General features: G+C 37.7%; 1 protein-coding gene across 8 annotated transcripts in view; it reads right to left on the bottom strand.

Annotated features, from left to right (window-relative positions):
• The window catches only part of spop (speckle type BTB/POZ protein), a 115361-nt gene that overhangs the window by 20980 nt on the left and 80247 nt on the right, over window positions 1-14134 (bottom strand). For all 8 annotated transcript variants that reach the window (XM_073071708.1, XM_073071712.1, XM_073071710.1 and 5 more), the window contains 2 exons: window positions 3014-3191; window positions 996-1051 (listed from right to left, as the gene is read on the bottom strand). In XM_073071708.1, the coding sequence (XP_072927809.1) occupies window positions 996-1051; window positions 3014-3191 (234 nt within the window). The remainder of the gene's footprint in view (window positions 1-995; window positions 1052-3013; window positions 3192-14134) is intronic.

The following is a 14134-nucleotide window of genomic DNA, read 5'->3' as shown; positions in this document are numbered from 1 at the left end:
CAGCCAATAAAAGAAGTGTTAAAAGTCAGACATATGATCCATAGCCAATGACAATGGAATGCAATATTTGAATTACAAAGAATTGAACATAAAGGCAGATGCTTCAAGTGTGGTGGCAGCAGTAACTCTGTAGGAGAACAACTATCATGGGTGTGAGGTGCCCCATGGACATGTGGCGATTCGATACAACGAGGAACGTGTGGCCAGCAGCAGAAACTCCTTTTTAACTTGTAATACCTTTTCTGTTCTTTGACTGTTCATGGAAGGTCAGGAAAACTTAGTGGGTGTGCACACAAGGTATAGGTTGTATAAGTTCATGTGTTCTTCCATTGAGACAATAAAGGTATTTGTTGGTAAATACAGATTTTTCTCTGTGCCTCCCTGATCATTATTACAAGGGGTGATTGTTGTAACAATGACAAATACTGTACAGAACTATCTTGTTATTCCAGTTTGCCTAATTACATTTTTTTTAAATTGACACATGAAAGACAATATTTTGCTGGATAAAGTACATTTTTCCCCACACATATTAAAAACTGGCAAGGCTAATAAGTATTAGTTATTTCTCTCAACTTAACTCTGCATTCTAGGATTCCTTAAAGGTATAGAAGGAGCAATACTTTATGCATAATCTTGGATGCAAGAGGATATTCAGCAAACCAGTCCCATTGTGTATATATCCGCCAAAGGATATGGAATCATGTACAGGCTAATCTGATGTTTCCAGATAAATCTAAAACAATTTCAGGCCAAAACTGTATTCATCACTGTTGTTACAAGAGAAGCTCAGCGAGAAGACCTCTCAAATTAATACTATCAGTGGATATGCAATCTGATGTTTTCACTGGTGTTGCACTTAAGTACGAAAGGAAACTTGGGGACTATTTGTAGCATTTCATCTAGATTTTTCCATTGTGGTGGATACAATTCATAAAAATATTGCACATGTCAGAGGCAAAGTATCACCTATATTATTTTTGATTATGCATTACCTTTTTGCTTTCCTCCATTTCGTGTTCAAACATAGCACTGAAGACTGGGGAACGAGCTAAAATAAACATATTATTTTTTAATTCAGGTTTTCATGTTCTAATTAACTACCAACGGTTTGTTCCATTAAATGTTAAATTAATAAGTTAAACATTGAATGAAGGCAGCAGGCAAAATACAACATGATATAAACTACTGCAACTAAATTGTTCTATGTAAATTTTAAACTTCAGAAAACTGAAGACAGACTTAAATAATTCAGAATGTACATACATCAATAAAGAGAATCAATTATCAATCCATAGTGCAGCCCTAGATCAAATTGTTAGTACTAATTCAAACTGAAGGAAGAACAAAAGTAAAAATCAGAGCACTCCTTTTTTGAGACTGTTTTGAAAGTCTATGGCTTTCAGGGATTATAATGGATATCATTTTCTATTATATATCATACAATGGACAAACTTCAACCTACAAACCATGGCATTCTGGTGGTAATATAAACAAAGCAAACTTGTTCTAATAACATGTATCAAGAATTTATTACGTACACAAAAATATTTCATTGATTCATTTACCTTAAGGGTAAATTACCTTAAGGGTACCTTAAGCAATTCATGTAAAACACATCAGTGCCTGTGCTTAAGCACAAATTCATCTATTACCACTTTTGTCCCCAAAACTGATGTGGAAACTAATGTTTTCTGGTTAGTGAAGTCTCCAATCATTACTGACAGACTGGTTGACTTGTTACTAAATATAATAATTCTTCCTACTGGCTCCAATTCATTGAAAGCGAGAATCATGCAGCTTTAAATGACCTTTTCTGTTTCTACAGTGAAAAATGACAATCAATCCACCAATAGATCAATATTTCAATGAATCAATAGTTCAAATTACTAATAACTTGATCACCCTTCAAAAAGGCAAAAGAAACTCTTCTTCCAAAGCAGCAAAAAGGGAAAAACCCAGAGGAATCTGACTGTTTGTCCAAGAAAAATTCCATATAAACTAAATATCTAAAATATATGCCTTGAAACAAATGGAACATAACTATAAGTATGCACTGTAACTTCCCTCTCTTGCTCCCAGTAATATAAACAATATTACATCATCAGTATGTGAGAATAAGGCTAGTGGGTGCAATTTATTGGATGGTCCCTTCTATACCATTTATAGCAGCCTGCAAAACTGCTCCAGATGCATTTCTACCTCCAACAATTCTGTAGATTTGCAAGGACATGTTTCATAGCCAAGTTGATGTACCACTTATTACCACCACTATAATCTAACATGAAGGAAAAACTAATCAAAGTTCAAAAACAAAATCCAAGAAATAAATTAAGCTACATCAAATTATTATAGCTGGAGGCTGAGACTCACAAGACCACCCATGAAAAAACAATGAGAGGAACACACACAAAATGCTGGAGGAATTCAGCAGACCAGGCAACATCAATGGAAAAGAATAAACAGTTGACATTTCAGGCTGAGAACCTTCTTGTGGTATAAAACAGTAAGTGTAGCTTCATTTTTATGCACTAAGGATTTAATGTTCTTTGATTTAAACAATGCTATTCTAAATATTCCTGAGTACCTCTCTGCAATAAATACTTGGCAACCACAGAATGAATGACATTTATTTATGAGTTAGACCCTTCAACTAATTTGTAACTTCAGTAAACATCAATACAATTTTCTGGATCCCAGTTCAACAAGTATGAAATTCCAATAAAAATGGTTACTTTACTCCAAAAAGGAGACGTGACAGATTGCCACACCTGGAATTGTAACTCATCTTTTCAGATATTGATCAATGCTCCGAAAATGATGACAAAGAGCGTCCTTTATTTTTAAACTTTACTTTGCTCCACTTGGTTGATAACCATGTGGTGAACAGAAAAATGTTCTACATTGGTGGACTCTGTCTTTTAAAAAAAAGAGTCCGTATTAACATGGAGCCATACCAAATTGAGATATACACATAGGATAAAATTGATAATAATGTAAGTATGTTCCAAACCTGCTAGAATTGCTTTATGAGCTTGGAATTCTTGGCCGGCTACACAAAGGCAACAGTCTGTAAACCTAGAGTTTTCCCATAATCCTCCAAGCTCGTCTGCTAACCGACATTCAGGAACTTTCACCATATTCATGGTGTTCTGGCCTGAGATATTCACTGAATCCTGGACCACACTAACCTACAGTACAAAAGAAATACATAATAGTAGTACACTATTATTGCATTTAATTCCTAATGTTCCCATCGGCATTATTTAAGATAAATGCAACATCAGCAATATTAACATAATCCCACTTGAAAATCCAGGTTTAAAATCTTTTTGTACATAAACTTTGCATGAAACCATTGTAAGTCAGGCTGCATAAGCTTAATACAGGCTAAAAGGCCATAGAGAAAATCATTACAATACATTTTCTGCTTTGATAATCCATTGATTTGTTGAAATGCCACTTTTCTAATAAAATTCAAACTACTAAATGAGTATACCTCAAAGCTCAAAAATATTGCAAAATTTATTAAACTTTGAAAAATAATGCTGTTCTTAGAATTGGTAAATTGCTGTTTCAGTTACTTACAAAGTCAATTCCAATTAAAATATCTGTAGTAGCTTTTATTGCCTTGACTAAAACATGTTTTTTCTTTCACAGTTGTGTACAGTGGTTTCTGTCAAATTGTCTAATACACAATTCAAATTTAAACATCTGGTGAATAAGTAACAATAACAGAACAATGAACAGGAAATTTACAAAATAACCTGGAAATACAGAGAAATAGATATACACAGGATATACACTAATATACACCATATACACTTATTTGTAAATCTAAATGAATGTTAAAGTAACAGCTTCCAAATACATTAAGTGATTCAGCTGTATAAAAATAAATTATTACCTTGATGACACCCATGAAAGCTGAGACATATTATAAAATAGTATCACATTTTATTTAATCAATATATGAAACTTAATTCAACAAAGCCCTTGAGATATACAGATTTTACATTAATAGCCATTAGGTATTCTTGATAAAACTCAGTAGGCAAATAACCAATGAAATTGAAGTCATAAGCAAATTAGCATAATTGTAGAAAATCATTACTAAGTGAAATGCTTATTTCACTTCAGTATAACCACAGTGGCGGATTACAACCTCAAAGCTACTTCAATCTGATTCCACACCGAAATAATTTTGAATGTTATAACACCCTCTTCAAACCAAAAGGACACCATTTTGCTGTTTTATAAAATGCTTTCAAAATCAAAAATAAATCAAATTAATAGGTCATTAGATTGTGAAAAAGGCTTTGAAGAATATTATTGTTGTGAGAACTTCAGTGATCATATTATTTTATCACGTCAAGTGGTTTATGATAAATTCATGTTATTAACAAGAAAGCTAGTAAAATATTAAGAGATTCCGTTGCACAATTTTTTCCAACGAATTTCAGAACTCTGTATTCACTTGGGCCTGTGCATTTGTTCACTTAATATATAGCACTATAGTAACATATAACCACAGGCAGCGATAGTCAGTAGATATTTCCATTAACATCTACTACAAAATGTAAATGTATAGAATTCAGCTAAATTATCACACCTCTTCCCAATCCATCTGCCAACCTTCCAGACCTGCTCCCAACTAAGCATTCTAAAGCTTGAATCTAATAGCATATATTAATAATTCAAAAATGTAATTCATCTGACCAAATCAAAAACATTATTCACTCAAAGGATTGTTGCAGTAGTTCAAGTTTAATTGTCATTCAACCTTACACAAACACCCATGAATAGAGCCAAGCGAAATAGCATTACTCCAGAGCCAAAGTGCAAAGCACAGTATCAACAGTCACACACAGCACAAGGCATAATACCAAGCACATACAAGATATCAATAAAATACAGCCACACAAAAAAATATATAGCCCAAGACTCTGGGTCCATGAGTGGTGCAGCAATCTGTAATCGAACACAATATGGCTTGTCTTCTGATGACAGAACACTGGAGGTAGCACCGACTCCAGCTTAGACACTGTGCCACACCACCTCTGGTAAAAGCAGATCAACCCCAACACTTCTCTCCTGGGCAGCTGTAAACAAGTGACACCACAGCTTGAGGCCTAGTCCTCGCTATGACAGAGGCTACACAGCTTCCCCACCCCTGCCGTCTGCCAATAAATCAGTGAATCAGACTTGCAGCATTCCACATTAACAACGTCCAGGAAGGTTTTGTGATCACAAGAAAATCGACCAAGATGCACACGGCCTTCGTGCATCGACTCTTCCAGCACAGGCAACAGCACGATCCAAATTAAGTCCAGCCCCTTCAATTTCTCTACCAACAAGCAGCTCACTAATGTGTGGACCTGCAGTAGTTTATCCAGCAGGGTCTAGCGATCACCTTTGGTTGGCTCCTTAGCAGCTGCTGCAATTGAACACATTGCATCTTACCAGAAGCCAAGCTTAAAAAAAAATCACTACTTTTTCCAAGTAATGATGAAACACTGCCCACTATTTAAAACAAAACAAAACCCTTTTTTTTTTTAGGAACAGGAACAGCCATCTTCAAGTATACATTACATTTTTATTAACCACATTTGGAGGGTGCTGGGGAATCTCAGTGACTTCTGGCAGGTGGTCAATAAAACAAGGAAAACAACTAAATACTTTGTTACACACTCTTTTTCTGGTAAACGAACATCACAAGCAATAGACTGTAACTTCCCTTTCAACTTGGAGGCAATTTGATGTGACAGATCCGAGGTGAGGTGAGGCAGCATGCCTATCGCCAAGAATGAGGAAGACTTGAGGTCGATCGAATTAAGGGCAGGCCAAACTGGAAAGGTCGAACACAGATCGAATCGAGGTAGCGGGGTCCAGGGCCCAGAGTGTACCAAAGTGACTGAACTCAATGTTTGGATGACGATTTAGGCACGGGCAAGATTGAAAAGGTTGGGACCCCGAGACGAGGGACAGGCAGGTTCAGCTCGCTGCTCCACTCTGCGCTGAACTAAGGGTCTATGATCGGACTCTTTGTGAACTTCAGTTCAGAATGCTATTTGCTTGTGTTTACTGTTTGCATGATTTTTTTTCTCTCTGCACATTGGGTATTTGACAGTTTTTTTTTAATGGGTTCTTTTGGGATTCTTTTTGTGGCTCCCTGTTAAAGGATGAATCTCAAGGGTATATAATGTACACATACTTTGATAGTAAATGCACTTTGAACTTTGAATACACTCAAGGAAATCAGGAGGGCAAAAATCAGGAAATGAAAGAGATTCTGGAAGTATATTAGGAACAAAAGGATTGGTCCCCTTATATTCATCTGTATTTATCATGAAGTTGTTCATGGAAGCTAGGGAATTCAGGGAAGAGAATAGTGATGTCCTTTAATATACGTACATTACAAAAGAGGTGGTGTTTTCAGTCTTGAGATGCATAAAGGTGGATAAATCCCCAAGTTGCCCTAAGGCATTGTAGAAAGCAAGGGAAGAAACTGCTGGGGCTCTGGCAGAGACTTTTGCATCTTTCTTGGTCACAGGAATGGTACCAGAAGATTGAAAGGTGATTAATTTTATGCATTTAAGAGGGGCTGCAAGGATAAACCAGGGAATTACATACCAATGAGATAAACATCAGTGATCAGCAAGTTACTGAATTGTGAGAGACAGGCTCTATGTTCATTTGGAAAGGCAAACATAGATTACGGATCTTAACCATGGCTTTGTGTGGGAAAGAGTTGCTCAGATTTATCCAAGTAAACAAGAAGACTGATAAGTGCAGTATAGTAGATTTTGACTACTTGGACCTTAGCAAGACCTTTGACCAAGTCCTGCGTGTAGACTGCTTCAGGAGATAATAGAAACAGAGTCGTACAGCAAAGAAACAAGCCCAACTCGTTGATGCCGACTATAGTGCCAACATGAGCTAGTCCTCTATTTGCCTGCATTTGGTCCATACTCCTCTAAGTCAGCAGTTCTCAACCTTTTATATGCCATGGACCAATACCATTAAGCAAGGTGTACATAGACCGCAGGCTGGGAACCACGGCTCTAGGCCTTTCCTATTCCTGCACATGTCCGTATGTCTATTGTCATTATGGTACTCATCTATATTGCTTCCTCTGGCAGTGTGTTCCATATGCTCACTTTCTGTGCAAGAAGGTTGCCCCTCAAGTCCCTTTGAAATCTTTCCCTTCTCATCTTAAATCTATGCCCTTTAGTTTTAAGTTCCCCTGGGGAAAATGACTATGCACCTTATACACACCCCTCATGATTTTGTAGAACAGGGATTTCCTAACTGGAGTCCACAGACCCCTTGCTTAATGGGATTCTTCCATGGCATTAAAATGGTTGGGAATCCCTCAAGCCTCCTACACTCCAGGGGAAGAAAATCGCAGCCTACCTAGCCTCTCTTTATAACTCAAGTCCTCTAGTCATGCAACATCCTTATGAATCTTTTCTGCACCCTTTCCAGCCTAATGATATCCTTACTATAGAGAGCAACAAGAACTATGCACAATATGCCAAATGTGGTCTTCACCAACAACTTGAACAGCTGTAATGTAACATGCCAATTTCTATACTCAATGTCATATCCAAAGGCAGCAAGCATGTCAAACACCTGCTGCACCATTCTGTCCATCTCTATCTCCATTTTCAAGAAACAATATACCAGTGCCTCTAGGTCCCTATTCTTCTACATTATTCTCCAGGGATATCAAAAATCCAACTATTTACTGTGCAAGTCCTGTCCTGGTTTAAAACTAGCACAGTTAAATTCCATCTGTCATTCTTTGGCCCACCTCCCCAGATCATATCCTGTAGTAATCTTGGATTACTGTAATCTTAATCTGTCTAGTTCAATAATTTTAATAATCTGTAATCTCAGATAACTCTCTTCACTGTCTACTATACCGACAATTGTAACTTGATCTGCAAACTAACTCATCTTACTAACTACATTCTCATCCAAATTTTGTGGGACACCACTAGTTGCAGGCATCCAATCTGAGAAACAATCCTCTACCACCTTCTGCCTCCTTCCACCAAACCAATTTATACATCCGAATGGCTAGCTCACCATGGATTGATTGTGATCTAATCTTCCAGACTAACCTACCATGTAGGACCTTGTCAAAAGACTTGTTAAAATCCACATAGACAACATTCACCACCCTGCCCTCGTCAATCCTCTAATCCAATTCTTAAAAAATACTCATTCACATTTGTGTGACACAATTTCCCATGCACAAAGCCATTAATGAAGTGGCAGAGAATGTAAGTGGCATGATTTGTTTGCAGTTGATACCAAAATTGGTAGTGTAGTGGACAATGAAGGTGATTGCCTAAGGTTACAACAGAACCTATATCAACTGGAAAACTGGGCAAAGGAATAGGAGATGGAACTTAACAGACACAAGTTCAAAGTTAAGCATTTTAGGAAATTACATCAGGGCAGAACATGCACCATTCATGACAGGGTCCTGGGGAGTGCTGTAGAACAGAGATCTTGGGGAACAAGTATAGTTCCCTGAAAGTGGAAATCCAGGTGGTGATGGTGGCATATGGCACACTTAACTTCATTAGACATGACATGGAGTACAAGAGTAAAAGATGCATATCGTAGCTTCTTGACGCTCTTTTACAAGAGCCCATAATTCCTCAGGTCCAGTCAAGGTAGTATAATTAATAACCTGTTGGTGCTACTTTCCTTTAACAATTTTTGAAAGAACAGTCTTAAAACAGCTGATTTTTGATAACTGGCATTAATGTCACCAGGAACAGTGATATTTGAAAAATGGTTACTAACAGGCATGTAATGAACATTTTCATGAAATGGTTTCTGAAAATCTCAAACCTTATTCAAGCTTCCAGATATTCCACATGAGTTTTCAAAGGCCTCAGTTACTCAAGTACCACATGTAATATATGAAGCAGGATTTTTAAAAAAGTCTAGTTTTGTCTAATTTACAAGTAGATGATTGTCTTTTTGGAAATAATACTTACGTAACTGCCCTTCTGAAACATGTTAGGTCATTGGCAGTTTAATCTTCACTTTACATAATCACAAGACTGATGAAGCAGACTTAAAAATATTCAACTGGCTAAATTACTGAAATGGACTATATTAAATCCTTCAATAATTGGACAAAAAACAAAGCAACATCATTTGAAAAGAACTGTCAATCAAGACGACCAAACTCCTGCATCCATCATTATCACTTATCCAGGTGCCGACCAAAGTTAGATGTGGGAAGGAACTAGACTCAAGTCACTCACTCACCAGCATGACAGTTAGAAAAACTACCATATCCCTATCTGTCACAATAATGATTATGACATTTTCATTTAATAGGTCATCTGGCTTTTTCTACTGACGAGTTCCATCATTACTGCTAAATGTTACAATCAGGTTGATTCAAAAATGTTCTCATAAAAATCTACAAAACAATAGGGTTGGAAGATCATTCATACTATTGTCTTAATGTCAGCTTATTTTGAACTTTGTAAAGCTATCAGTTTTCAAATGATAATTGGCCAGAATCACTCCAAGATAAAAATTCACCTGCTCTTCCCATGAATTTGATTTGCTCAACTCAATTCAGTTTTCAAAAGCATTATATTTGTTGTGTTAAAGCACAAGTTTGACTAAATCCTGGTTTATAAGTATATCACACCAATGCAAAAGTCTGAGCTTTTACCTCCCTCATGCTACAATACATTTCATTTCTGATAGTTAAAAATCTTCTACAAAGCTGATCTCTCTTTCTCTCTGGTCCTGATGGGCTTTTGTCCTCAGTAATATCTGGTTGAGAGGAAAGGATACCTTATCCTTGTTTCCAACTTATCCTCAACATGCAAAAACAAACTGCTGGAGGAACTTAGCAGCTCAAGTAGAATCCATAGAGACAAAATAAAAATTGTCAACATTTCAGTTTGAGACCTCTATTAAGATTAGTCATTTTAAACTCCTTCTGTTCAACCTGCACACAATTGTATTAGTTTCTGGGACCATTGATTATATAATATTCATGAGATAGGCTGCTGCCTACTCATGCCAATGTGTTGATAGGAATGTGGTGATAGTTTGAAACATCATATTGCCTTGCAGGAATACAAATATCTTTACTCCTTCCCTTGAAGCCACTGATTCTTTGCTGTTACAGTTTTTACAGGCATTAATTATTTTATTGCACTTGAATTCCCAAGGTCCTAAAGTCAATATTCATGAAGTCATCTAATTAAGTGCTAAAAAAGCTATTTAACAACAAAGATCATCAAAATTAAATATGCTGCTTTTATCTAACATATGTAATTACTTACTGTGATAGCATTCGCAATTTAGTCCTCTGCTTTAATGTTGATGATCAGCTGAACGATTTCATTGGTCTGATTCGCCCACTTACTTTCTTGTACCCTTTGATTCTCTGGTTACTTACCTGCACTGAGTGGTAAATTTACAGTAGCCAATTAATCTGCAAGACATCTTTGGGATGGGACGAAAAATGCAGCACTGGAAACTCAGGTGGCCACAGGGAGAATGTGCAATCCTTACAAAAATAGTACTGGAGGTGAGGAACAAATGTAGATTCCTCAAGCTACAAGACAACAGTAATTGCTGTGCGCCATACAACTAAAAATACACAGTGGCCAGCTTTCGTGCCTCAAACCAAGATGCAAATCAGAAATGTAAGAATTCAAAAAGCAGTTATTAAGCATGAGAATGCTTATTAAAAATGGAGGGTTATGGGGTAGTGTGGGTTTAGTACTTTTTTTTAAGGATTATATGGGTCGGCACAACATGGAGGGCTGAAGGGCCTGTACTGTGCTGTAGTGTTCTATGGTTCTAGGAACCTGGGGTTGTTTCTATGTCCCTTGCATACTGAGAAAAAAGCTTACAATCAGGTATTTAGCATAATTAAACAAAACTAACCATGCTGCAATAAATAGGTGAGCTAGTAAAAAATCTAAAAGACATGTAAAACTTATGTAGAAGACTGAAACTTCACACGAAAATTGTTTATACATATCATTCCAGCAAGTCAGCTCTAATATGTTAATGCTATGCAAATACCGGTAGTATCTTTTGTGTATGATTAGTGAAGAGATAACAAGTGTCAGTTGCAAGTTCCAATCATTATTCCAGAATACTAGATTCATGTGTTCTTAAATTTCATTAGGGCCTTCTTCACAAAGAACTTTTCACTAGAGCTATGCCAGAAGACTACTGTAAACACAGCGCATCACCTTCTGCTAAAGATTCTTCGTGTAGAAATATGAGCAATTTCAACAATAGATCACCTATAACTCCACAAGAGCATAATAAAACTTAACTGTTAATGTCAATGGTCACATTATGATCAAGTTACGGCTGATAAAGCACCCAGACCATAGAACCTCCATACCATGCTCATTCATTTATCTATCCAAAATTCTATTAAGTGTTACAATTGAGCTTGCATCTAACAATTCCACTGACAGCTCATTCTATACTCGCACTAGTGAAGGAGTTCTGCCTCAGGTTCTCCATAAATTCTTCACTTTGTACCCTAAATCTATGAACTCTCGTTCTAGTTACGGTAGCACAGCAGTTGCGCGACACTATTACAGCTTGGGGTGTTGGAGTTCAGAGTTCAATTCCAAGATCATCTGTAAGGAGTCTGTACGTCCTCCCAGTGGAATGCATGGGTTTTCTCCGGGTGCTCCGGTTTTTTTCCCCCCCCCACAGTTCAAAGACATACCAGTTAGCAGGTTAATTGGACATAGTACATTGTCTTGTGATTAGCCTTGGGTTAAATCAGCGGTTTGAAGGTGCCCCCCAGGAATGTGTACACCACCCACTACTAACACATGACTGTACTGGTAGATCCAGTTCAATTTTCTGATGATTAGCCTCATCAACAACAATGACAAGATAGTGTACGGGACTGGTAGAAATGTCCGAGTTCAACAATTTTGCATCTCAACATGGACACAATTAAAGAAATGATTGTGGACTTTAGGAAGCTGCAGGCTGACCACTACTTACTGCACATAATGGACAAACTCACTTGTTTTCCTCAACACCACCTCTAAGAAAGCACACCAGCATCTCCACTTCCCGAGGAGACAGAGGTGAGCAAGACTCCCCCTCCTCCATTCTATCCAATTTTTACAACAGCACCACTGAAAGTGTCCTGACCAGCTGCATCACCATCTAGTATGGGAATTGCAAAGCACCCAACTGCAAGACCCTACAAAGGATTGCGAGGACTGCTGAGAGGATCATCCAAGATATTTATCAGGAGCGCTGCACATGCAGGGCCTCAGCATTGTCAATGATGCATCCCATCCGTCCAACAATCTCTTTGACCTCTCTACAATCAGGCAGGAGGTACCGTAGCATTAGGACAAGGACTGTTAGAACGGGAAAAAGCTTTTCCCATGGGCCATGAGATTACTAACTCCCTGCCACCACCCAGATCTCATCATGTATGAAATGCCACTAGCGTATACTAATTACTTTTCGACCTGTGCCATAAATGCACCTTAATATATGTTAATTTATTTGTGATAATATTACCTTATGAGTTGTATAAGTGTAAGTATTGTGCTGTGCATCTTAGTCAGGAAGAATGTTGTTTCATTTGGTGGTATGTATGTATATGGTTGAATGACAATAAACTTGAACATACTTGTAAATTTTCTCTGCACTTTCAAATTATTGATATCTTTCCTGTAGGTAGGTGAGCAGAACTGCACACAATACTTCATATTTAGCCTCACTAGCATCTTATACATCTTTAACATCCCAATTCCTGTACTCACTGCTCTGATTTATGAAGGCTAATGCGCCAGCTCTCTTTATGACACCATCTACCTACGTTGACACTTTCAAGGAATTATCGATCTGTATTCCTGTATCCCTCAATTCTACCGCACAGCTCAGTGTCCTACCATTCACTGTGCAAGTCCTCCAAATATGCAACACCTCACTTGCCTGCATTAAAATCATAGAATATTGAACATTACAGCACAATACAGGCCCTTTAGCCCACAATGTTGTGCCAACCTAATAACCTACTCCAAGATCAATCTAACCCTTCTCTCTAACACATTTTGCCTCACATAACATCTGCCATTTCTCAGCCTATTTTCCCATCTGGTCCAGATCACTTTGCAAGCTTCATTGCTATCTACTACACCCTAATCTGGTGTCACCTGCAAATTTGCTTATCCAGTTTAACATATTATTATCCAAATCATTAGTATGGATAACATACCACAACAGACCCAGCAGCAATCCCTGCAGCACACCACTACTCACAGGCCTCCAGTCAGAGCAACAACTATCTATTACCACTCTCTGATTTGTGTGACTATGAAGACAATATCAAGTCCAATTGACTAGTTCATCCTGAATGCCAAGCAACTTAATCCTCTGGACCATTCACTATGCCTGACACTAATAGGCTTTGCTAAAGTCTATGTAGACGGAGTTGTCTACAGAGACAACTTCGTTTCATTGACCCTCTTGGCAACCTCCCCATAAAACCATTGAGATCATTTAGACACATTCTGCTATGCACAAAGCCCTGTTGACAATCCATAATCAGGCCCTGTCTATCGAAAAGCTTATATGTCCTGTTCCTTAGAATACTTCAGGCTCATCAGCCTACAACCTTTTTCATTCTTAGAACTTTTCTTAATCAACAGAACAACATTAGATATCCTCCAGTCTTCCAGCATCTCACTCAGACCAAGGACATTTTTAATATCTGCACTAGCCTCCCACAAGGTCAAGAGGATACCATGTCAGGCTCTGGGGATTTATCCACCCTAATTCGCCTCAAGACAATAAGTACCATCCTCTTCCATAACCTGTATATGATCCATCACCTCACTATTGTTTGCCTCAGTTCTATAGTTTCTGTGTCTGTTTCCTAAATTCTAAAAACAACAAAGCCTCCATCAGAACTAGCAAACTTAAAGTCATGGTTATACCAGTCATCCTGATAAGGCAAAATGCTTATAAGAACACAAATCAATTTGTCAAACCACAAAGCAGCCCACCATGCAAGCATGCTAATCTAACTAATCTCACCTGTTTGCACAAGTTCAATATCAGTCTATTCCTACGG

The sequence above is a fragment of the Hemitrygon akajei genome, chromosome 18, assembly GCF_048418815.1.
Source record: "Hemitrygon akajei chromosome 18, sHemAka1.3, whole genome shotgun sequence".
Lineage (NCBI taxonomy): Eukaryota > Metazoa > Chordata > Chondrichthyes > Myliobatiformes > Dasyatidae > Hemitrygon > Hemitrygon akajei.
Note: the sequence above shows the minus strand (reverse complement) of the source record. Positions and strands in the feature narration are given on the sequence as shown.